Source organism: Lactuca serriola, chromosome 2, assembly GCF_051521515.1.
Source record: "Lactuca serriola cultivar US96UC23 chromosome 2, Lser_US96UC23_V15, whole genome shotgun sequence".
Taxonomy (NCBI): Eukaryota; Viridiplantae; Streptophyta; class Magnoliopsida; order Asterales; family Asteraceae; genus Lactuca; species Lactuca serriola.
In genome coordinates this window covers 16,011,478-16,037,841 of record NC_136409.1, presented here as the reverse complement: position 1 = coordinate 16,037,841, position 26,364 = coordinate 16,011,478, and the positions used below count along the sequence as shown (strand labels likewise).

At 36.8% G+C, this 26,364-nt stretch overlaps 1 protein-coding gene and 1 non-coding gene across 2 annotated transcripts; one reads left to right on the top strand and one right to left on the bottom strand.

Annotated features, from left to right (window-relative positions):
* Nucleotides 1-21,502: 21,502 nt before the first annotated feature.
* Nucleotides 21,503-21,609, bottom strand: LOC145091124 (small nucleolar RNA R71). Its single transcript, XR_013702012.1, has one exon. It is a non-coding gene; the product is annotated as a small nucleolar RNA R71 (small nucleolar RNA).
* Nucleotides 21,610-22,714: 1,105 nt separating this feature from the next.
* Nucleotides 22,715-26,133, top strand: LOC145089033 (uncharacterized). The gene is made up of 4 exons (XM_079027533.1): nt 22,715-23,378; nt 23,510-23,823; nt 24,904-25,097; nt 25,923-26,133. The coding sequence occupies exons 1-4, from the start codon at nt 22,715-22,717 to the stop codon at nt 26,131-26,133; spliced, it is 1,383 nt and encodes a 460-aa protein (XP_078883659.1).
* The last annotated feature ends 231 nt before the right edge of the window (nt 26,134-26,364 follow it).

The following is a 26,364-nucleotide window of genomic DNA, read 5'->3' as shown; positions in this document are numbered from 1 at the left end:
GGTTGAAGGCACCAAGGCCGGCCCTTTAGATTGTTATCCTGTTTTATTGTTAGTGTGATCTGGTAGATCAGTATCCTAGTAGATAGGATGTTCTATATGGTTATTGTAATGTCCCAAAAATCAAGACTAAAGTTTTCATTTTTAAATCATTAAACAAACCATAATTGTCAAATCGTTTCTTTCATAAACATAAGTCGCTTATCCAAACAGAGTATTAATCCAAGACATGCTGTCACACCCCGAAACCGATGGCGGAAACGTTCCGGGGCGGAGGACGTCATGTAAAGTATCACAACCAATGAACATAGTAAGCGTAGTAAACACAACCATTACATTACATAGAAGTATTTACATTTGTTTGAAAGTAATGTTATACATGATTATAGATATATACATCCAAAATGAACAAAAGTAAAGACGGGACTGCTAAAATGCTCCGTCTTCTCCAAAAGATTGCGGGTACCTGTTTAATGTGGACCTGAGAATACAAGCAGTTTTGAAAATATCAGCATAAAGCTGGTGATTTCATAAGCGGTTTGATTCTGAAAAACGAACAAGTTTCCTTTGGTTTCCTGAAAAAGTTCTTATCCAAGAAAATCCCATATTTTCTTATAAGTAAGGTTTAGTTATCCGTTTGTTACACAATCTGGTCATGAACAGTTCCGTTATCCCAGGAAAACTCCTTATTTTCCTTAAAGTTTGTAGTTGGTTATCAATTTGGGATGCAATGTACAAGTATCTACCATACTTAAAGTGTTTATGATTTGTTAACCTTACACGAATATCTACTATACTTAACAAAAATTTTATTTTCGAAAATCTAATTTCGCTCAGAGGAACATATTAATAGACATATTTTCGAAACTCTGGTTTTACTCAGAGACAGGTATTAGACGAATTTTCGAAGCTCTAGTGACACTCAAAGACGTACATTCGCTGTATTTTCGAAGCTCTGGTGACATCCAAAGGCGTATATTAGACGTCAATTTCGAAGCTCTAGTGGCACTCAAAGAAGTACATTAACTGTATTTTCGTAGCTCTAGTGACATATAAAGGCGTATAATATTAGACGTAAATTTCGAAGCTCTGGTGGCACTCAAAGAAGTACATTAATTGTATTTTCGAAGCTCTAGTGACATCCAAAGGCGTATGATATTAGTAATAATCATGTTTTATACTTAGCATGATTCCTTCGTAAATTATAAAATATAACATAAATTATAACATTTTATAATGAGTTTCGCAATTAGTTTGAAAACTAACTCTGCAAGTCAAACGGTTGGTTAATACGGTTTCTAGTGTAAAAGCATACGGAATATGAAACATTACAATCGAAATAATAAGTTTGAGTATAAGATATTCTTGTACTTTTGCTTGTATCCCCCCCCCCCCCTGAAAACATTGAAAACACGGAAAAAGTGTAGGGGTATGAACTCACCGGACGAGAAATGCGTCGGTTAGGATGCTAAGTGTCAGTTCGGAGCTTGAACATGTGCGAGGTTCCTATGTAATATGAAGAGATACACAATTGTATCTAATTAGACCTTGAACTACCAATTAAGTAAGAATATACACTCTGAAACGCGAAAACACTTTATTTCAAGTGTTAGGAGTGATCCGGGTAGCACCTAAGGGGGTGTATTGCCTAAATTGTTGGATTAGTGTCTAAGTCCATAACTATTTTGGTATGTACTTGACCCGATTATGAGCATGGTCCTTTTGGGTTGCCTTCACCATAGCAATATGTTGGATGAATTAAGAAGAGAGAGGTTTAAATATGATTTATTAATATATTATGCGAATAATATATTAAAGGAGAAATCATATTGTTTAATTAATATTAGTCAATAATTAATTATGAATTAATTTTGTGGCTAAAAGAGATTAATTAAACTTAGGGGGCTGGACTGCAATTATTGAATAATTGAGTTATTGGGCTAAGGAATGCTAAAGGAATAAGGGGTGAACGAAATTATGATGGAAGCCCATCATATTTTCGTCCATGGCCTTATCCAGAAGGTTCCATGGGCTGCTTAGAGTTTAAGTTGTCCATTAGCAGCCCACACAAGTATATAAAGGACCCCTTAGGCTCCCAAAACGTGGACAACTGATTCTCTAGGGTTTCCAGCCGTTTTTGGGCAGCCTCTTTTCTTCTCCTCTTCATCCAAGTTGTATATGGTGTTTGTGACTCCATTAGAGGTGCAGCACTTGAGGCACTAAGCTTTTGAAGCCAATCCAAGCAAGGAGTTGATTGTTATTGCTATATAACAATCAAAGGTAATTCTCTAAACCCTAATTCAGTTTATAATATGTTAGATCTAAGTTTATTAGTCTTGGATTCAAAGCATGTACAATAGAGAGACCTACATCCAAGCATTAGGGTTTGTATAAGCACATAGGATTGTTCTTATGCCTAAAACCCATCAGTGGTATCAGAGCCTTGATTGGTTTCAGTTGTATGTGATGCTTAACTGCTTTATTTTCTGAAAATCGATTTTTTTGGCCTCTGCCCGACCTGACTCGGCGAGTCAGTGGATGAACTCGGCGAGTCTGTCTGACTCGGCGAGTCCAGGGGTCAGACAGAGGGAATTTCGGGTTTTTGCTGCTGTTTTGACTTGGATTTAATGCCTAATTCATTTTTTGAAGTTAAAATCTGATTTTTATCTTAATTAAGTGTTTATCCATGCCAAAATAATAGATGATTTCAAATCTTTTAAATATTGGTTGTTTATATGATAAATATGGATTATTTCAAATTATTTGGTAATTATCTAGTGTCTAAAATAAGATTAGGTCAAATATAGATAATTGTGAAATTAATTGTTTAATTTGAATTATTTGTTATTTGAACCCTAATGTTTTGAAATGTTTCAAAACTTTCCCTCAAGTTTTGGAATTTAAAAGTTGGTTAAAAAGTTTAATTTTGAAATGTTAAATTCTAAAACCCTAGTAATTTGAAAAGTTCAAATCACACCCTTATGGTTTTGTTAATTAATTAAAGTGTATAATTAAAAGTGATTTAATAAACCCATAAAGTTTTTGGTTTACATTTAATTAAATTAAAAGTATAATTTACTAAGTTATAACCACCTAGTATTTTAAAAGTGTAAAATACACCCTATACTATATATAACATTAAAAGTCTAGTATTATATATGAGTAAACAGTCAGTCTTACCGTTAGTAGGCCTCATTCACGAAGCTGGTCTATAAGGGGTGTTTAAGGAAATTGCCTATAAAATGGCGATTGAATGGGTATCCACTCTTACCCACCACACTCTTGACTAGTAGAGGGTCGTTAGCCAAACGGGTAGGATATGACAGAAACCTTCCATTATAAGTATAATGAAGTACAAAGTAACTAAATGCTTTTTCAAATTCTCAAATCATAGTTACTTTAGGAAAAATGTGAAATTGTATGCTAATCCATAGAATTACACTTCGTACCCCTGTCAAACGTTAGTGGAGCGTGTGTGGTTAACCGGCACACTAATTTGGGGATGACTTTGGTAGCGAAGGGTGACTCGATGTTTTTCATAGATCAATGGAGCGTGTGTGGCTAACCGACACATTGATTAGGTGATTGTGGCATTGGGTGCACCACGTGATTTGTATGGTTATTCACACCTTGTTTGTGATCCTCGGCATCCCAGTCACAAATAGTAGGGCATAATCGAGATTAAACATGCCATTGAAAAGTTCAATGAATCTCAAAAGATCTAGGAGTTTCAATTCATTTAAAACTTAATCTTCCTTTTCGTTTTTCATGGTGGAAATTGGTAAATCATCATTTACCTACCTTCAAATATTTTGCAACTAGATTACGGCATCCCTTTTCTAGGTTGTAGAATATTGTGTTGGATCCTAGCTTGATGTTTCATTTGGGTGTTGCATCAAGAATTCTAATCAACTTAACTTGAATTTTCTCCCGTTTTGTAGATGTCTGAATCTTACAATGGTCTTCCCAAATCCTTTGGAACAAGCTTTCCAAATGAAGATGACGTTCCGAGATACGATCAAGGAAATGAGAGTCATGCTTCACTTCCTCCACCTCCTCCAATTGTTCTCCCTGACCTACAAGTTCAAAGGCTTGAAAAGTTCAAGCTCACTCAAGCCCTTTTAGCAAGGAAACATGAAGATGGGAAACCTGTGTGTGCACACGTCTTAGAGATGAAGTCACACATTGATAGGTTAAGCATGTTGGGTGTCGAGATTTCAAGCGAGTTGGTTGTTGATTGGGTTCTTCAGTCACTTCCTGAATCATATAGTGAGTTCGTTAGAGAGTACTATATGATGGACCACGACGTGACCCTAATTGATCTCACCTATTTGCTTATAGCTGCTAAATCAGAAATGATTTGGCGAGTTGGTCAAGCAAATTTGTCTAGTGAATCAAACTCCCAAACTTCAATGGACACTGAAAACATTGGAAGTCCAGAAAGAACTAAGTCTGTGATTGTCCGATGTGTTGTGCCAAAGGAGTCCATTTGCTTTTATTGCCAAGAGAAGGGGCATTGGAGACGAAGCTGCCCTAACTACCTGAGAGATCTAAGAGATGGGAGAGTCAAGACGTATGGCTCTACTTCAGGTAAAATCCATTATCTAACTCTTTTAAGTTCCTATTCTAGATTCTTAATAAATGATTGTATAATATTGCATTTTTATATTTTATAGGATCGAAGAAAAGAGAGGAAGCTTGAGAGAAGAAGTGAGCTGAATCTAATCATGAAGAAATGGATTTCGATCGCATTACTTGAAGAATGGATTCTTGAGCTACTACTTGGAGTTAGAATAGATTGTTAAGAAATATGTAATAACATAGTTTTTCAATTGAATTGCATTGTAAGGACAAAAAAAATTTCCGCAATAAAATGAATTTTGATTTTATCTTATTTATTTATCCTTGCAATAACATGTATGAAAAATTGATGTTTGAATGTTTCTATTATTAGCAATAATGGATTTGATTCTTAATTATGTTATTTGTGGAAATTTCAAAAGCTTACCAAATAGGGAGAGTTTCTCATCACCCAAGTTTCAATTGGACAAAAACTTGGAATCATGCAATGTGTATTGTATGATGAATGAAAAACTTTCACATTTGGGAAAGTTAGACTAATTCTTCGACAAAGTGTCAATTGAAGGACTAGGAGATCAAGTACGCTAGGTTGTGCGTTGATCAAGTCCACCATAAGAGTGACAAAGATATTCGTCATGATTTACTAAAGTTTAGTAAATATGATTATACTTATAAGATTAAGTATAATTCTAATTTGATTGAAAGAGTTTCAATGAATAGTAGAACGAATAAAGAAGAATCAAGTAGGCAGAAATATAAAAGTTTCTCTATTCTAAGAAGAAGGGAGAGTACCTTTTATTGTGTTTTATGATAAGTCTTTATGATTAAGAACCATGTCTCAATTGATCCTCTAAGTGAGTCTTAGTGCAATTGCATGTCTAAGAAGAGGAATCGAGAATTGTAGAAATGGTTAAATCAAAGAATCAATCATACTTCGTTCCAATATCAAGTCTTAGAGTCATACTCCAAGATTGTGACATTGAGTGACAAGTCTTAAGTAGGTTTATAACACTCATCAAATGTGGAATTTGGAAAAGTTTTCTTATTCTTGCACATTAGAAATTGGTAAGTTGTGATGTCTTGGATAAGACAAAGACCAACTAGGACCAATTTGTGAAGTGTTTTGTCTTGATAAGAACTCAACTAACTATTGAATATTTGATTTGTCAAGAAATGTTTCTTGACAAGAGAATTCTATATATCAAGGAGTCAGTGGGAGTCTTAATGGTCTTGAAGGGTTTCAAGAACAAATCAAGAATAAACCTTATAGATCATCACTAGCACACGACTTGAGGTTTACAACCTGTTGTGCTGACATTATTTTGTTTCTTTGCCATTCCAATTGAGTTAATTGTGTATGTGAGCTCTATGAGTTCTCATTTGATTGCATACTAGAGCCTTAGTCGATGAAAAGTACATTGATATGGACATGGTGGGCACTCGTGTTACCATAAGGCAAGAAATCAAGATTAAGAAAGTTCAGTCCATATGAGTTTGGATTTGTCGCAAACCTTGGTTTAGGCTAATTCACATGGATAGGAATTCATACACCGTAAGATCTAAGTGTCATAAGATTCCCTCCTTCATGAAAATGACTGTGAGGAAATGCTTTCACTAAGAGAGATCTTAAGAAGATAGCAATTGTGAAAATTGTATTCTCAAATTCGATTATGGTTACGGCATCCCTTTCCATAGTTCGAATTGTGAGATTTGGCAGTTAGTTTGAACATTTGGAACTTAGTAACATAAGTTCTGAATTGTTTAAGCACACATATGAGCTATCTAAGGCAAAGGTGTATAAGTTTAAGAAGCTTAGATAAAGGCTTATCGAAGCATCTGGTATTAGATATATGAATTTCAGAAATTCAATAGGCATTGTTTTCTGGAAGTTCATTTGTTTTCTGAATACATGTTAAAGCTAGTGGGAGCATAAGTGTTATGCTTATATAATAATAATCATCATGATAGTGGGAGCATAAGTGTTATGCCTGTATGATTATTATGGCGAGTATTGCAAGTTAGCAATATTAATTATAGAAAAACAAAGATTCAATTCGCAAAGTTGCATGGGTTGAAAAGTTGTTTTAATATAATTAAGGGAGAGAATATTATACTTCATTTCAATATCTAAAGCTTAGATTGAGAAATTTTAATATTTTCAGTCAAAGGATATATTGTGTGTTCTTAAAATTCGATTATGATTACGGCATCCCTCGTCATAGTTTGAATTGTGAGAACATGACACATAAAATATTATGGCAAAAGATTGGTAAAGTATCACATCTTTATGTAAGACATTATGCATCGTGTCCCATACGCTTCGGGTATAGGATCGATTGCAAATGTTATAATATTTTACCATTCTAAAATTTTCCAAATGTCTAGTGCATTAAGAGGGAAAAAGGACTAGAATTGGTTTTGACTAAAATAATTAAACAACTATCAAAGGACGATCCAAAGTTCACTGAGGATTGGTCGCTTGTGAGTAGTTGGAAGTATGGTATTAGATGGTCCATATCGACATTATTATGAATAGATAAGATTCTATTAAGAATGAGTTGTCATATGGCAAATGTGGAAATGTTTCCATATTGGGAGTCGAATATTGAGAGTCTATGCCAAGATTAGAAACTTTTATGCAGGAAGGATGTTCAAATGAATGTACTTTGAATGTGAGACTTTACGTCTATGGAATTGTCTTGTAACAATTTCCGATAGAGTACTTTGTAATTTCATTGCCCAAGTCTTGGTGACTTTTGTGCTATGACTTTATGAAAAGATCGTTGCGTAAAATGTTAGAATCTAGCATATTCTAGTAGTGGCGAGAACCTTGTGTTCTTACACTAACAATGGGGATTAAGGAATTGTGAAATGAGCATCATTGAAAAGGTTTTTCAATTGATCTATTTCACAAAGTAAGGACCATAGGAAACATAGTGTGCATGCTTTATGCATGGGACAGCTATTGTTGTAATTTAAGTAATAAGTTGATTTTCTGAAACAGTAAACGATAATAATGAGTAATCAATATGGTGATTAAATAGAAGTATTTTATTTACTCTCACAAGTTTGGGGCCATATAGGATTAAGTATTATTGTTATGTTTCAATTTGCATGTTTTGACTTCCAGAATAACTAGGTTATTCAAACATCCACAGTCGGTCATACGTTGGGAGTAGGTATGAATAAAGACTGTCATGAATATGTCTGTAGATTGTCTAAAGTGTTTAGACATAGCACAAGTTTGCTGCAGAGTTCATGAGTGCTTTGATCAGATTAGAGTATTGGATTAAACCCACGCTCACTTGGATCACTTCATAGATTTATCACGAGTGATTAGTGAGACGATAATATTGTATATTCTTGAAACCGAGACATGTGAGTTGTTACGTGTTGGTCGGTTGCACATTGATAATAAGTAAACGCACCAGTAACTTGGTCTTATAAAACTTATTGTTGTGTGTGATTCGATCAGTAAATGCAAGCAAGCATATGAGTCGAAGTTTATCCATTCCTTTTACCCAAAGTGGGATAAAAGCGATATCATTGGGCCTCTCGATGATTTAGTGATGACACCTAAGCGCTTGGCCAAGCCGGGACTAAGTTGATGTGTTCAAATTGTAGTCTGTTATCAGTCGTCATAAATCGGAAGTTGGGAAACAGTATAGAGAGAATGATTGAAATTCATGTCTTTTGTCTATACGATATCTTGAGAATGGAGGAATATATAATCCCTTATCTAGAGGACACGCTATCTGATAAGATCAGAGTTGACAGCGGCTTTTGAAAGCTACGATTGCTGATCAGGTTCTGAAGTCATACGGAAAATAGTTATTAGACTTATCCAAGTGGGAGACTGTTGGATTAGTGTCTAAGTCCATAACTATTTTGGTATGTACTTGACCCGATTATGAGCATGGTCCTTTTGGGTTGCCTTCACCATAGCAATATGTTGGATGAATTAAGAAGAGAGAGGTTTAAATATGATTTATTAATATATTATGAGAATAATATATTAAAGGAGAAATCATATTGTTTAATTAATATTAGTTAGTAATTAATTATGAATTAATTTTGTGGCTAAAAGAGATTAATTAAACTTAGGGGGCTGGACTACAATTATTGGATAATTGAGTTATTGGGCTAAGGAATGCTAAAGGAATAAGGGGTGAACGAAATTATGATGGAAGCCCATCATATTTTCGTCCATGGCCTTATCCAGAAGGTTCCATGGGCTGCTTAGAGTTTAAGCTGTCCATTAGGGTTTTAACTGAAACGCTAGCAGCCCACACAAGTATATAAAGGACCCCTTAGGCTCCCAAAACGTGGACAACTGATTCTCTAGGGTTTCCAGCCGTTTTTGGGCAGCCTCTCTTCTTCTCCTCTTCATCCAAGTTGTATATGGTGTTTGTGACTCCATTAGAGGTGCAACACTTGAGGCACTAAGCTTTTGAAGCCAATCCAAGCAAGGAGTTGATTGTTATTGCTATATAACAATCAAAGGTAATTCTCTAAACCCTAATTCAGTTTATAATATGTTAGATCTAAGTTTATTAGTCTTGGATTCAAAGCATGTACAATAGAGAGACCTACATCCAAGCATTAGGGTTTGTATGAGCACATAGGATTGTTCTTATGCCTAAAACCCATCATAAATATGGAGTTTGCTCTTCAAGAGTAAACTCCTATTGGAGATTATAGCCCATAGACCATATCCCCATGAGTTTACGGCCGTAAACTCATGGGTGGGGTGTTCTTGGATGCTTAATGGCCTTATAACACTTGTGGAGTTAGGCTAGGTTAAGTTCTAAGGCTTTAGAAGGGATTTAACCATCAAAGGGACCACTTTAAGGAGTTTATGGTAGTATACTAGGAGTTTACGGCCATAAACTCACACATGCACCTTCCTTGTGTGTTTTGATGGTCCTAGGTTAAGCACAAGTGGTTCTAGTCCAAAGTACAAGCCATGGAAGGAAGTTAGGGCACCATTTGACGACTATAAAGGAGATTACGGCCCAGGAACCATTCCTTGGGGGTTTACGGCCTTAATCTCCTAAGGGGGCGTTTTCTTTCATGTTTAAGGTCCCTAACACAATGGTGGTTGGTTCTAGACATTGTTCCAAGGCTTAGGGGGTGTTCAAGGGGCATTTTAACACCTTAAATGGTGTTCACGGCCAATGAAGGAGGGTTTACGGTCCAAGCATGATCTTCGGCTATAAACTCATGTTTACTCCCTAAACGTTAATATTTTGGTGTTCTAAGTCCATTCATGAAAGCCCCTAAGTCATATCTAAGCTCCAGAAGTGGTTTGGAAGGGTTTTGGGGCTCCAAAACCCCATTTAAGGGTGTTTATGGTTTGGGATTGTTCCTAGGCCGTAAACACATGTTCTTGGTCCTTTTTAATGATTCAAACACGAATTTGAAAGTTAGACAAGTTAAACTATAAGCTAGGAAGGATTACATACCGATTTGGAGCTTGAAATGGATGATTTTGGATCAAAGCTTTGGATTGAAGAGAGAGAGTAGAGAGAGAGTGTGGAAAAGCCTCAAATGAGGTCCACTCAACTTTATATATGGTTTGAGTTCTAGACCCGGTGGAAATCTACCCGATACTGACGTTAAATGTGGCTTATGGTCGTACTCGATTTAGTTGTCGTAACCCGACGTGGTTGAAACTAAAAATTTTCCAAGTGAATATTGGGGATGTTTTCACTTGTTTCTAATGGGTTTGGACACTCAGGAGATTATAATGAAGGTCTCAATTTAATTAACTTAACCCAAAAGTTACCGGAAAAATTAGAAATACAAACGGTTTTATTAACGGGAAAGGGTTACAGTGACGGAATAAATTACGGGTTGTCACACATGCTTATTTTATCAAAGTAAACATCCCAACCTAAACTTCTTGGTGTGTGTCATGCAGTCATCTCGAGCTCTTCCTTCTGCTACCGGAAGTACCTGAAACCAAAACTAAAAATTGCAAGCAAAACGCTTAGTGACTTCCCCAATCTACCACATACCATACATATATCCACATACTGGGCCCCCGCCTGCTGCATCGGGACTTTCCCGGCATTGGACTCGCTCCGGCATCGAGCCCCACCCGGCATCAGGCCCCGCCTGGCATTGCGCCCCGCTCGATATACAAATCTATCTCTTATAGGCCCCGCCTGTCTCTGGGCCTTGCCCGCTATACACATACAAACATATAACATACTAGCACATAAATCAACATATTATACTGTACATCTGTTCTAAGGCCTCTCCTAACTTGGGTCGGCCCCTGGTCTACTACTGATGAGCTATGGAACCCCGTCCTCACTCCAAATGTTAGTAAGATACGGGCCCCCACCCACACTCACTACTCTCGGGCGTCGCCCCTACTCTACTAATATAGAGATATGGAACCCCATCCATACTCAACTAGTGATGAGATATGGGACCTCACCCACACTCACCTCCCTACCAGGCACATACATGTATCACAAAGACAACAAGTATAATCTAACATGCACATATCAATCATCCTCGGGCTTGTCCCAACATTGTAACTTAGTCCGAAACACACTACCATATAAACATACCTCAGGCTTTCCCTGACATCGAACCTTGGTCCGGAACCTATCGTACAGACACATGCAAGAATTACAAAGACCTCTAGCATACTAACATTTCTCAGGCTTCGCCCAGCATCAGATCGTGATCTGGAACATATAACATATAGTGCCTAGGGCTAACCCCCGGGTCTTCCTAATATACACAAACATAATGGGCCAGCATTGTAGCCTTAGACCCATGCACACAGTGAGGAGACTCACTTTGCATTCTTGAAGTCCTGCTAATACCCCTCTGGCTGCTATCTGGACATTCCTGAGCTGCTGATCCTTCGGCTCACCCAGCTACCAATACCAAAATATCACTTAGTCCAAATCAATAATCCTTCTTAGGGTAAAATGACCTTTTTACCCCTGGTCCAACTCAGTCCTTAACTAAGGCCCAAACGATGATCTACAAAGGCCTAACACTTGGTAGGCTTCCCAAGTCCACTAGTGGCCCACTAATGGCCCAATTTTCTAAATTGGAACCAATCCCTCCAATGGGCCCTACCCTAAGCCTAAAAATCTTCTTGGCCCACATTATATGAATTCTGATGGCCAACTAAGGCCCAAAAAACCAAAATCCACTTGCATGGCCCAAACCGAGGCCCAAAACAAGCCAAACCCATGCCTGATGAGTACGTTGGGCGTACCCGTATGTACGCAAAGCGTATAAGCTAATGGTGCGTACGTTGGGCATACCTGCATGTACGCTCAGCGTACTCCCCTGTTAAGTCACTTTCCCATTAAGTGCTTAATACTCTACTCCAGAAGCTACAAACATAGATCCAAGTCCTTTTCAACGTCTTAAACCATAAAGTCCTTCACTTGGTGGATTGTAACCCACCAATAGAGCCCAAACTTGAAATGTGATAACTAACATCCATGGAAATGGTCTTAACTCATGCATGAACCCACTAAGACATCCAAGATGGAAACTTTCTGCCTTATGGACTCATTTAGAACTGCGAGTAGCAACTCCAAGTCCTAGAAATCGGATTGAACCTCAAAGCTTTAACCTTTGGACCAAAATGGTCCAAAAACTCAATCTAAGAGATCTAAGGAGGTGATCACCAAGTTTAGATCTTTATACCTTGAAATTGTTAGAAATGAAGCAACAATCCCAGATTTGCATCCCATCCTATGAACCACCACATTGCCTTGCTCCTTTCTTGTTTGGAAGATGGATCCACAACACCAAGATGCTTCTCAAGAGTCCTTCTAATCTCCGAGAACACTCAAATACGGATTAGGGTTTTGCAGTAGCTCCTTTAGGGTGGAAATGGTGGCTGGCCTTTGAGACATAAGGTTCTTTATATAGGGCTCAACCCTAAAATTAGGGTTTAGGAACTCTGAGCGTACGTTGGGCATACTTCTCGTACGTTGGGCGTACACCCCTCTGCACTCGCGATCATTTTCATTTATATGATAGGCATACCCCAGGTTACCCTGGGCGTACTGTTGCACTGGCCAATTTGCATGCATGATCCTTTCTTACCATCTTTCTCCATTAAGGACCAATAATGCCAATAACTTGAAAGTGCTATAACTCCTTCGTTCTAAGTTCGTTTCCGACGTACTTTATACCCACGAAAAGGTGGCGAGAAGCCCTACGCTCCTAACTGCATAGCCAAGCCTTAAAACATTTCGAATAAAACCCGAGACCCATAAAAGACCGAATCGATTATACCCTGGGCCTCCGAAACCACAACCGAAGTACTTTTCAAAACGGGGTGTTACAGTTATGATTAGTTAGATCGGTATCCTGGTAGATAGGATGTTGCTATGCGTAGTGATCTGTATATTAGCTTGTCTGTTTTAATATTGTTATGTTATTATCTGATGTATGTGCACATGGTTGATTCATAAGGACCACCAATCCAAAAAGAATCGAAGTTTGGATTAAAACCCCAAAAAAATGCATACCACACTGACCATTTTTGCAATTTTGTCAAAATTCAAATCTTATTGTTTTTGTTGTTTTTTACAATACATGAAAAAACAATCCATTCAACTAAAGAAGCCAAAATAAAAATCCACTCACTTCTAATTTGCAGGTTTGATAAAAACTGCCGATTTATATAAAGAAAGCAAAGCTTCAATATAAAACTGAGTAGCGAAATATGTAACAAATACGGGTTTTTAGCTGTTCATTATTTGATTTATAAAGAAATTTTTCAAAATCTGGGTATCAGGGAACAAAAATAGAAAAAAAATAAAATAAAATAAAATAAAATTTGCCGTTTACTTGTTATGCAGCTTGAACTACCACTGGCAAACAAGCACCTGAAACCACCTGCCCTTACCGAGAACCCTATACCGCTACCGCTACCTAAAACATCGCCACCACATCCACCTAGAGCGAAAGCTGAATTCGCCATCACCATCCTTCTATCATCCTTAAACCACCGCCGCCTCAATAACCGAGAACCTCACCGTCAAGCATCTCCAACCCCAAATTGATTACGAACAACCTCCAATATCCATCGGAAAACCCACTTGCACCATCGATTTTCACTGCCACAATTTCAGTCGACCATTTTACCCTTCAAAAGAACCACGCTTTATGGCCAACAACTAATCCTTCAACAGTGAAACACAACCTCCTTCTTAACCAACCCTTCATCTGCTAAAAACCCAACATGTTACTTGACCTGCCATCAAATCTCCACCAGCTGTATTACCCAGTCAAGAATCGAACCAAAAAAAAAAAGGAGAAAAGAAGAGGCATGTTCTAGCTTTTGTTTCTTTTGCTGCACACGTGAGAACACAAGTAAGGCTACGGCACATGAATTATTAGATTTTAATGGGGGCTAAACAATTTAATTTGAGTTTATTTTCATGGGCTAAACAATTTAATCGGGCTAACTAAATCATTTAATTATTGTAATTTTAATTCGATTCTGTTGTCTTGCTTTCTAATCCATATTTAATTAATATTAATGAATTTACAATTGTTTATCTGCTAGATTTTAAAATGGGTGTGTTTATAATGGTATAAATATAACAATTATATACATGTTCAAGGAAAAATAACAAGAACCACAAGTCCTAAGGCTTATATATATATATATATATATATATATATATATATATATATATATATATATATATATATATATATATATATATATATATATATATATATATATATATATATATAGTTTGCATTTTTTCTTGAACCACATTCATTTGAAACTCTCATGTATTTTTTCCTTTCATCACATTCATTTGAAACTCCCATGACTTTCCAATTTATTTCTAATAATTATTATAAGTTGGTTAATAAGGTTAAATAAATGTCAAACCTAAAGTGTAATCATATATAAACTAAATTTCAATATTAAAAAAATATATTTACTTCTACTTATAAAGTTTGTTTTTAACTTTTAACATATTATACTCAATTTATTAGGTTTAATATGTTGTATGTAAACCATTATCATTTTAAAGCTATAATTTTTGATCAATTTGTATAAAATACTTAAATTGTTAATTTAAATATAACCTTACAGGATCAACTCAAATATAAATTTTAGTTCAACTTAAACAACCCAAAGATTATGTTGTAAATAGTTAAAAGTGATAAATTATAGTGTCTTTCTATTAATGAATATAAATTGGTTAATAATGTTAAATAAGTATCAAACCTAAAGTGTAATAAAAAATAAATTAAATTTCAATATTAAAATAATATTTTTACTTCTACATAAAGTTATGTCTTTAACTTTTAACATAGTATACTTAATTTATTAGATTTATTATGTTGTTGTATATAAACCATTATCAGTTTAAAGCTACAACTTTTGAACTGTATGGACAAAATACTTAAATTGTTTATTAAAATATAACATTACAAGATCAACTTCAATATAAATTTTAGTTCCACTTAAAAAACCCAAAGAGTATTTTATGAATAGTTAAAAGTGATAAATTATAATGCTAAATACAAAAACTAAATTGTAATATCAATTCACTAAAATATTTCCTAAAGATATTTTTATAATTGTTAAAAGTTTTGAAATAAGTAGCTTAAAATAACTTACAATAACAATAGTTAAAAATAACTCTATATAAATGATTATATTGTTAAATAAAAAAAATTGTTTGATGTTTTAAATAATTACACTGATAGAAATTAAAACGTTAACCAAATAAATTTTAAAAATGAATTAACAATAACAACAACTATAAATAATATTAAACCATATATTATATTTAATTTTATTCATGAGTAACCCGTAGGGAGAGGTCATTCAAAAGATTGATATTATGCAGTTTTAATAGATGTATATATTATCATATAATTCAAAATAATCAATATACTATATCAACTTAGTATACAAATTATTATATCAAATTTAACAACAACATTATTGTTATATTAAAAAAAACCATAAATTTGTAAAGATTTCAACTATATAGATGCTTCTGCGCAACGCGCGAACATTCGTCTAATATATATATATATATATATATATATATATATATATATATATATATATATATATATATATATATATATATACGGCTAGGTTAATGTGTTTCTTACGTTTATTGTGTCTTAAAATGCACCTTTAGTAAAATGATATAATTATTTAATTAATAAAAATAGATACTAAATAATTTCCATAATTGTATGTATATTAAATGATATCCATAATTATAATTCTCTTTTCATGAAAACTAATTAAATTCGTGATTAATGTCAGCAATAACATTCTTTCAGAATGAATTCGCATCTAGGTTTATATGTATCAGTTCGTGTTTTGTTTAGCACACATTCACTTAAAATTAAATAAAATTGCATGGAATAAGAAGAACAAGTGTGTATTCTACTATAATATATTCTCATTTTTCTAGATATGAATTCATTCTGAAATAATATTATTGTTGACATTAATAACGAATTAAATTAGTTTCCATAAAAAAATAATTACAACTATGGATATCGTTTAATATACATATAATTATGGAAATCATTTAATGTCTATGTTTATTTAGTTAAAGAATAATTTAATTTTTACTAAATTCTTATTGGTGTATTCTAGAACACAATTAATGTGGATTTGGAATTAATTATAATTTATAATTTATCCATTTGTGTACAGGAACTTGACAAGTTGGAGGCCCCAAACTCGTCGAGTAGATATGGATTTGGAACCGGGTTACGTAGTCTACTTGACGAGTTGAGAGCCCCAAATCGACGATTAGGACTGGCATAATGAAACCCTAATTTTAAGGGTTTTGCACCAAATTTAAACACCTTAACCCCATAAACTGGCCTCATTTAGAGCCTCCATCATTCCAAAACCTTGGCACGAAACCCTAATAGACTTTTGAGAGTTTTGAGCCATTTCTTTGCCTTCTTTACGATTTTGAAGAAGGGGATACATGAAGAAAGAGCAATGACGTGTAAGAGGACCAGAATTGAGCTACATTTTTTATTCGTTTGAGGTATAAAGTTGTTACCTTGGCTTTCTATTACTTAGATCTTCATCTAGGGCGGTATTTTGTCATTTTTGGCCATATTGAAGTTATTTTCGGGATTTGAGCATCTCATGAAGTTGTGACTTCAGATCTAGAAACTCATGGACATATTAGACATAAAGTTGCCAACTTTATCAAGCCTTGGCCCTTCTCCATGCCTTATACCTCTTATGAAGCTTAGTTTTGGTGTTTTTAACTTCATAACACCATGCATGGACGTAAAGTTAGCAACTTTACGTGATAAATCAGTCGGAGGGACCAAATCTTTGGTTAGGAAGCATTGAACTTGATTGGAAGCAACTAAATGTGTTTAGACTAAGGGAACTCGGCGAGTTGTTCATCCAACTCGGCGAGTTGTATCATGGTCCCCAACCTTTTCTCATTACTGAGCAAACACGGTGAGTCTAGGATATGACTTAGCGATTTGGGTAAACTTTTCCGAGTTTTGGAGACTGAAGAACTCGATGAATTCAAGTAAGGACTCAATGAGTTGTAGTGAAAAGTCTCGATTATGTTGATAAGAGGAACTCGACGAGTTTGTAAAAGAACTTTACGAGTTGGATCGCGATTGCAGGGTCTTATGATTTCTGGGACTCGTCGAGTTGATGGAGCAACCTGGCGAGTTGAGTCAACCCAAAATGTTGACTTTGACCAGAATGCTGAATTTGACCAGAATGTTGACTTTGATCAGAATGTTGACCTTAACTTGGATTTTTGATCAGAATTAACCCTTAAGTGGTCATGAGTATGAAAGGATAATTAAGGAAATCTTTTATGTATAGGAGCTTGAGTTGGGTGGATTATCGGAACCGAGGACTTTCAGTTACTTTTCGATATTTGAGGTGAGTTACCTTCCTATAGAAATGGGTCTAAGGCACCAATGCCGACCCATTAATAGGAATATAGAGTGGAGATGATTGTCTTTGTGATAATTGTCTGGTTTGCCACCGTCTGTTATGATTTATATGTTTATATGCTCTGGTATTATGTGATAGTCATAGGGGCAAAATAGTCCCCGGTTACCGGTTGAAAGAGATCGAAAGAGTAGACCAGCTCCCATATATGCTAGGCAGTAGGTTATTCATATGCTTATATGCTTGGATATTATGTGGTAGTGGTAGGGGTGAAATAGTCCTCGGTTACTCGTTGAAAGAGACCGAAGGGGTAGGCCAGCACCCAGATATGCTCGGCAGTTACCGGTTGAAAGAGACCGAAGGGGTAGCCCAGCACCCAGATATGCTCGACAGTTACCGGTTGAAAGAGAACGTAGGGGTTGGCTAGGACCCAGGTATGCTCAGCAGTTACCGGTTGAAAGAGACCAAAAGGGTAGGCCAACAACTAGATATGATAGGCAGTATGTGTATTTTATGGTATGTGGGATGATGGGTGAACTCACTAAGCTTTGTACTTATGGTTTTCATTTTTGGTTTCAGGTACTTCATCTTCAAAGGGAAAGGAGTCGGCATGATGTCAGTGCATCACACACACGATTTTCCGCACATGAGATTCTAGGGATTTGTACTCTGACGTTATTATCCTATGACATGTTTAAGATATATGACTTATGGGTTTTTATGATATGAGATAACAATGATGATGTTTTCAGTAATCTGTTTTATGAATTATTAAATTAACAATGAAATTTTTAGTCTTGAATTTTGGGATATTACAAGTTGGTATTAGAGCCTTTGTTTGAGAGATTCGGACACACCTTCGGGGGTGTTTGGACTCAAATCGAGCATTAGAATAGTTTTTGCAAAAAATAATTTTTCTAAAATTTAAAATTAAAGGTTTTGAGAAACAACAAGGAGTGTGATGCGTGCAATCAGTCGCGCTCAAGTAAGTTTTCTCCAAGATACCCATACATGTTACGTTATATGATATGATTATGAACAATGTATGCTAGATTAGGGCTAAGGATCTGGGAATGATGCCTAATATATATGTTGTAGGTGTATGGGAACTACATGCTAGATTCGGGCTAAGGATCTAGGAAGGATATCTTGTATGTCTATTGTATGAGCTTATATAACTGCATGCAAGTACTAATTAGTCAGTGATATGATGGCCTAATTAGGATATGCTTGGTTTTGGTTACTCAATTGTGATATCCCTAATTCTTAGAACCGAAGAAAAAATCTTTACGCTTTAAAAATTATAATATCTTTTATAGCGGAAATTCCCAGTATATTAAAACAATTTGAGTACAAAATATTGTCTCAAAATAATACAACTCTAGAGATGTCATAACTCATACACATCATATGTTACAGCGTAAAGACCTAACGGTCCTAAACTCTATTGTAGGTCTTCTCTTAGAATCATACTCGAATCTTCAGTAGTCTTACACTGCTACCTATGATGCATATAAATTGAGTGGGTCAGGTTGGAAAACCTGGTGAGATACATGGGGTTTTCAATCCCACAATGTGATAATAATGTATATCTCAAACCTGCAAAACCACTATTATCATTAACACATATTGATATGTGCATAATTAGTTAGTTATTTAGCATACATTTTTATTCATTTTTAACTAATTATGTGAATAATATGGACAAAAGGTACTTAATATTGTTTAAATTTTGTTTTCAGTCCAAAAGACATGCTTAGGAGTGAAAGGGAACAAGGGAAAGCAATTAGAGATCAAAGAATGAAGATTGAGGGACAAAAGCTTATCTACTCGGCGAGTACAGGAGCCTACTCGGCGAGTCCATCAGAATATTCCAGAAGATAGACACGACTCCTGATTTAAGACGGATAACTGCGAGTCTACTCGGCGAGTTGGGTCTGTTACTCGCCGAGTACACCCTGTTTTGAGATATCTATAAAAACCGAGCCTTTATCCGATGGGACTACTTTTCTGGCGTTTTTTGAAGATCCAGCTACGATTGAGAACCCTTGAAGGCACTGAGGAATTCTAATCTTCAACCTTTTGAAGAATTGAAGCAACTAGGTTAATCATTCCACTTAGCTTTAGGAATTGAGTATGTTTAATCTAGCTAAACTTGTTTTTGTGTTTGTTTTTACTGCAACTATGAGCTAAATACGTTTTTGTTTCTGTTTGGGGATTACCAAGGAACTCCTATGGTTTAATTCTTAGCTTTTGGTTAATTGTTTATTAGTGATCTATTATATTAAGTTTGTTAAAGAACCTTATGCATTAATCACAATTATTTTCTTTTAATTGGAACACAATTAAGCTGCATGAACATCTCTTAGTTGTTAACCTCATATGTCTATGTGAACACTAAATCATATGCTTAGGAATAATGATTATGAAACTAAGATTAATGAGACAATAGTTAGATTAATGTGTGAGCTTGTTTAAGAAACCACCAAACAAGAGGTTAATTGAACCACTAAATTGATTAACCACTACAAATCTTATTTAATCCAAATTATTAATCTAGGGAATTAATTAGCTTAAACACTTGATCACTGGTTAAATTAATTAATTGTCTAAGGGTTAGGAATAATGAACATGAACCTAACCACTATAATTGGTAGCTAATAACAATTAATCTATCATAAATACAAAATAACCATAGGAGTGAATTGGTTGAACCTAAATAGAAACATCTTTATCAAATTTGGTGAATTAGTTGTTTGCTTTAGTTATTTAGTTAATTAAGTGTTTTATGGTGTGCTTAAGTTTCTAGTCTTGCAAAACTAGAAGAAAAACCTTTAACTTTCATTAATTGCTTAGTTAAAATTAGCCATTAGTTTAATTTTCCGTTCCCTGAGTTCGATACCTTACTTACTAAATTATACCAGTAAAAGACAGGTTCACTGCCTTTGTGTGCTAAATTTATTAATAAAAAGTAGGAGTAAAACAAGTGCATTTACACACATCACGTTTTTGGCGCCGTTGTCGGGGAACGGTTCTCAATAATTAATCTAATCCCTAATTTTTTCGATCCTTTGTGAGAGTTTACTGGCACAAAGTTAATTTATTGCAATTTAGTAGTTAGAAATTAGGTTTTAGCATCTGTTTTAGTTTTAAAATTAAGTTTAAAACTTCTTCAAAATTACACTGATACTCGCCGAGTGCAGTCGCACCTATTCGGCAAATACAAGCGTATTTGGCAGCTTAATTTTCGATTTTTTTAGTACATTTTTTTTGTTCTTTTTACGTTTTTATCTTGTTTATTTCAGGACTTTCATGACCAGAGGATCAAACACCCCGCTGGTACCCCCTTTTGAAGATCCCGAATCCGCATTGAAGAGGAACAAAGGAAAGGACGTGGAGAGCTCGAGTACACCAAAAAAGTCACCTTTGTCCAATTTGAAAACTGTTTTTGGGAAAAAGAAGAGCAACAAATCAGGAGCATCCAGTGCCTCTTTGACAATCGAAGACCCAATTCAAGAAGATATCGAGTACGAGACCGAGGAAGAAGAGGAGCCTACATACGAGCACGAAACCGATACCGAGGAAGAGTTAGCTATCACAATGGCTAACATTGATGAAATCGCCATGGGAGAATGGAAAAAGAGGATACGCGACGACACTGGCCCAGGACTTGTGCAACCCGCAATTCCCGCGACTGCTACTTTCGAGCTAAAGGGTCATATCCTAGCTTTACTTAAAGAAATACCTTTTTATGGAAAAGACCATGAAGATGCCTACAAGCATTTGGACGAAGTCAATGATGTAGCTGATTACTTCAATGTTCCAAACGTGCCCCGTGAGACTCAGCTACTTCGTATGCTTCTGGTGACATTCAAAGGTGCAGCAAAAGACTGGCTCAAGTCACTTCCCCCGGGATCAGTCACCACTTGGGCCAAGATGAAAGAAGAATTCATTGATCACTTTTGCCCACCTTCTAAGATAGCCAAGTTGAAGAAGGCCATTGCTAACTTTGAACAACAAGCTGGAGAGTTGCTATATGAAGCATGGGAGAGGTACAAGAGCTTACTAAGAAATTGCCCACACCATGACCTAAACAGCCAGCAAGAAGTCTCCATCTTCTATGACGTAGTCAATCTCACAACCAGGCAGTTACTAGACTCGCAAGGCCCGCTCAAAAGGAAGCTGCCCCGGTGATCAAAGAATTGATTGAAGAATTCTCTAAACACTCTAGAGAGTACCACAACCCTAGACATGATGTCACTAGGGGAGCCGCTTATGCAGCTACCGAAGACTTATCCGCGGTCATGGCTATGCTAAAAACCATGGATAGGAGGATGGATAAAATGGATCAAACGATCCATGCTATTCGGGTGGGTTGTGAAAACTGCAATGGGCCTCACCTCACTAGAGACTGTGATTTAGATGAGAATGACAACAAGAAGGTGCAAGTTTGTTACTCAAGTGGAGACCGATATGATGAAGACTGGTGCAAACAAAAGAAAGAGTGGCTCCCTTATGAAGAGTACAAGAAAGCCAAGGAGGAAAAGTTTATGCAAAAAGGGAGAGGGTTCTACCAAAAGGAGGAGCCGGTGCAAGAGAGGAAGCCAAGCTTGGAAGAAATGCTCACCAAATTTGTAGTTGCCTCAGAAAAAAATACATGGTGATCATGATGCTGCAATTCAAGAAACAAGGACCATGCTTAGGAACCAGCAAGCATCTATCCACAATATAGAAACGCAGCTTGGGCAACTTGCTCAACAAATCAACCAAAGGTCACCGGGCGAACTTCCTAGCAAAACTGAAAATAACCCACAAGGCGCGCACATAAACATAGTCACAACAAGAAGTGGGAAGATAATCACTCCCCTGGCACCTATTCAGACTGAGGCATCCAAGGAATCACAGAAGGATGAGGCAGAAAAGCAAAACATACAATCTGACAGCCCTACTCGCCGAGTACCACGTATGGACTCCGCGAGTACACCTCCAAATCCCAACGAGCAGGTCCCTGAAAAGCTTTACCAACCTCCAATTCCATACCCATCCCGAGCTAAGAAGGAGAAGCGGGAAGAGGAGCATCAGAAGTTTCTAGATCATATCAAGACTCTTCAAATCAACATACCCTTCATTGAAGTCGTCATGAAAATGCCCAAATATGCAAAGTTCCTTAAGGAACTTCTCACTAATAGAAGGAAGATGGAAGAAGTGAAGAAGGTAGTACTCAATGAAAACTGCTCAGCTGCTATGCTAAATAAGCTACCAAAGAAGAAAGGTGATCCGGGGAGTTTGACTTTACCATGCCAATTTGGCAACTTGGCCACCATTCATGCCTTAGCCGATTCGGGAGCAAGTGTGAACCTAATGCCATGTTCATTCTTTAAGAAGCTAGATCTCCCGGAACCAAGGCCAATCCGCATGGCAATTCACTTGGAAAACAAGACAGTCACCTTCCCAAGAGGCATATGCGAAGACATACTAGTCAAAGTGGACAAATTTGTCTTTCCCGCTGATTTTATCATTCTATACATGGAGGCGGATCCACAAGTGCCAATCATCCTTGGAAGGCCCTTCCTCAACACAGCAAGTGCTATAGTAGACATGAGGGACTCGAAGCTCACCTTGCGGGTAGGAGAAGATTTAGTCACATTTGGGGTAGACCAAGCTATGAAGTATTCAAGGAACAGTGACGACACGGCATTCTCAATTGATATGCTTGACGAATTATTGGAGGAATGCATAGCTGAAGATTCCAGCAAGTTCACAACTGATGATGAAGAATTTGATCCAGAAAAAGACTTAGTGGAAATTGAAAGACTGCTAGAAGAAGCAGATTATGAAGAATTGGTGAAGAAAACTGACAGTCCTACTCGCCGAGTAGGACCGATCTACTCGCCGAGTTCCTCTTTAGAAAAGGCAGAAGTCATGAATACAGCCACAAACTCGGCGAGTCCAACAGTCAGAACCAAAAATCATAGATCAAAACTTTACCAGAACATTTGGAGTACGCTTTCCTTGAAGAAGGCAACCAAAAGCCTGTAATCATAGCCGCTGACCTGTCCAATTCTGAAAAGGAAGAGCTCGTGCAAGTGTTGAAGAAGCAGAAGCGGGCCATAGCATGGAGCATCACCGACATCAAGGGAATAAGCCCATCTTATTGCTCCCACAAGATCAATCTGGAAGAAGGAGCAAAGCCGGTTGTACAGCACCAAAGAAGGTTAAACCCAAACATGCAAGAAGTAGTCAAGAAGGAAGTGGTCAAACTCTTAGATGCGGGAATTATCTATTTCATTACCGACAGTCCGTGGGTGAGTCCGGTCCAAGTGGTGCCCAAGAAAGGAGGGATGACGGTCATAACCAACGAAAAGAACGAGCTAATTCTGACACGAACGGTAACCGGTTGGAGAGTGTGCATCGATTATCGAAAGCTAAACGATGCCACTCGTAAAGACCATTTTCCCTTACCTTTTATTGATCAAATGTTAGAAAGACTATCGGGCCATAGCTACTATTGCTTTCTAGATGGATTCTCGGGTTATTTTCAAATACCCATAGACCCAATGGACCAAGAAAAGACCACATTCACTTGCCCAAGTGGGACTTTTGCTTATAGACGCATGCCTTTTGGGCTATGCAATGCACCCGCGACTTTTCAAAGGTGTATGACAGCCATATTCCACGATATGGTGGAAAAATTCATGGAAGTTTTTATGGACGACTTTTCCATTTTTAGATCTTCTTTCCATGATTGTCTCACAAATCTTGACTTAATGCTTGCTAGGTGTGAAAAAACCGACTTGGTCCTCAATTGGGAGAAATGTTACTTTATGGTTAAGGAGGGGATAGTTTTGGGCCACAAGGTTTCCAAAATGGGAATTGAAGTGGATCGGGCAAAGACTGACACCATTGCCAAATTACCCCCACCAACTAATGTGAAGGGCATTAGGAGTTTTCTAGGACACGCGGGTTTTTACCGGCGTTTCATAAAAGATTTTTCCAAAATAACTAGACCTCTAACACAATTACTACTAAAAGATGCACCATTTACTTTTACTAAAGAATGTTTTGAGGCATTTGAATGTTTAAAGGAAAAATTAACTAATGCCCCGATCATTATTGCACCAAATTGGAACTTACCCTTTGAGATTATGTGTGATGCTAGTGACTTTGCATTAGGAGCTGTCCTTGGTCAAAGGGTTGATAAGCACTTTCGACCCATATATTATGCTAGCAAGACTCTAAATCCAGCCCAAGAGAATTACACTACCACTGAAAAGGAATTATTAGCTGTGGTGTATGCCTTTGACAAATTCCGCCCTTACTTGGTTCTATCCAAAACTACTGTTTTTACTGACCACTCAGCTATCAAGTATTTGTTTGCAAAATAGGATGCCAAGCCAAGACTAATACGATGGGTGCTACTTCTTCAAGAGTTTGACATAGAGATACGAGACAAGAAGGGAATGGAGAATGTAGCAGCTGACCACTTGTCAAGGCTTGAGAACCCGCAATTGCAAGAAGATAAAGTTGGAGATGACTTCCCGGACGAGTACATTATGGTGACAGTGGGCAAAGAGCCATGGTTCACAGACATAGCTAATTATTTAGCTACAAAATACATCCCGAAATATTTTAGCAGTCAACAAAAGAAGAAATTCTTTTCTGAATTAAAATATTACTTTTGGGACGAGCCATACCTCTTCCGGAGCTGTGCGGATGGGATCATACGAAGATGCGTATTCGGGAAGGAAAGCCGGAAAATATTAGAGCATTGTCATAGCGGGCCCACGGGTGGACATCATGGAGCACACTACACTGCAAAGAAGATCTTTGACATTGGGTTCTATTGGCCCATAATTTTTAAAGATGCAGCCCAATTTGTCAAAGAATGTGATGCTTGTCAAAGAGTGGGAAACATTTCATCTCGAAATGAAATGCCACAACATAGTATCCAAGTGTGCGAGGTGTTTGATGTGTGGGGAATCGACTTCATGGGACCATTTCCCATGTCTAAAGGAAACAAATACATGTTAGTGGCGGTGGATTATGTATCCAAATGGGCGGAGGCACAAGCGTTACCAACAAATGACGGTCGGGTGGTGGTGCGGTTTTTAAAGAAATTATTTTCATGATTTGGAGTCCCGAAAGCCCTTATAAGTGACCGAGGCACACATTTTTCCAATGACCAATTGGAAGAGGTGTTAAAGAAATATGGGGTAACCTAGAATTTTTCCACATCATACCATCCACAGACTAGTGGACAAACCAAAGTGACAAATCGAGCTTTAAAGCAAATTTTGGAGAAATCGGTGGGGAGCAATCGCAAGGAATGGTCGGATAAGCTAGATGATGCACTTTGGGCTTTTCATACATCTTTCAAAACACCTATTGGTACTACACCATATAGGTTAGTTTATGGAAAGCAATGTCATTTGCCGGTGGAGCTAGAGCATAAGGCGTTTTGGGCTTTAAAGAGGTGTAACTTCAACATGGAGGAACTAAAGAGCAACCGGTTGATGAAAATGAATGCTCTTGAGAGGAATGATGCATACTCTAGTTCATGGCTTTATAAACAAAAGACCAAGATGTGGCATGACAAAAGGATTAAAGAAAAATAATTTCATAAAGGCCAAAAAGTGTTGCTCTTCAATTCACAACTAAAGCTTTTCTCGGGAAAACTCAAGTCAAGATGGGATGGTCCTTTTCTAGTGAAGACGGTGTTTCCACATGGTGCTATAGAGCTATTGTTAAGAGATGGCATGCCTTTCAAGGTCAATGGTCATAGGGTCAAAAAGTATGAAGAAGGAGTCCCCCGGAATGAAGGAATGGAAGAGTTGCTGCTGTTGGAA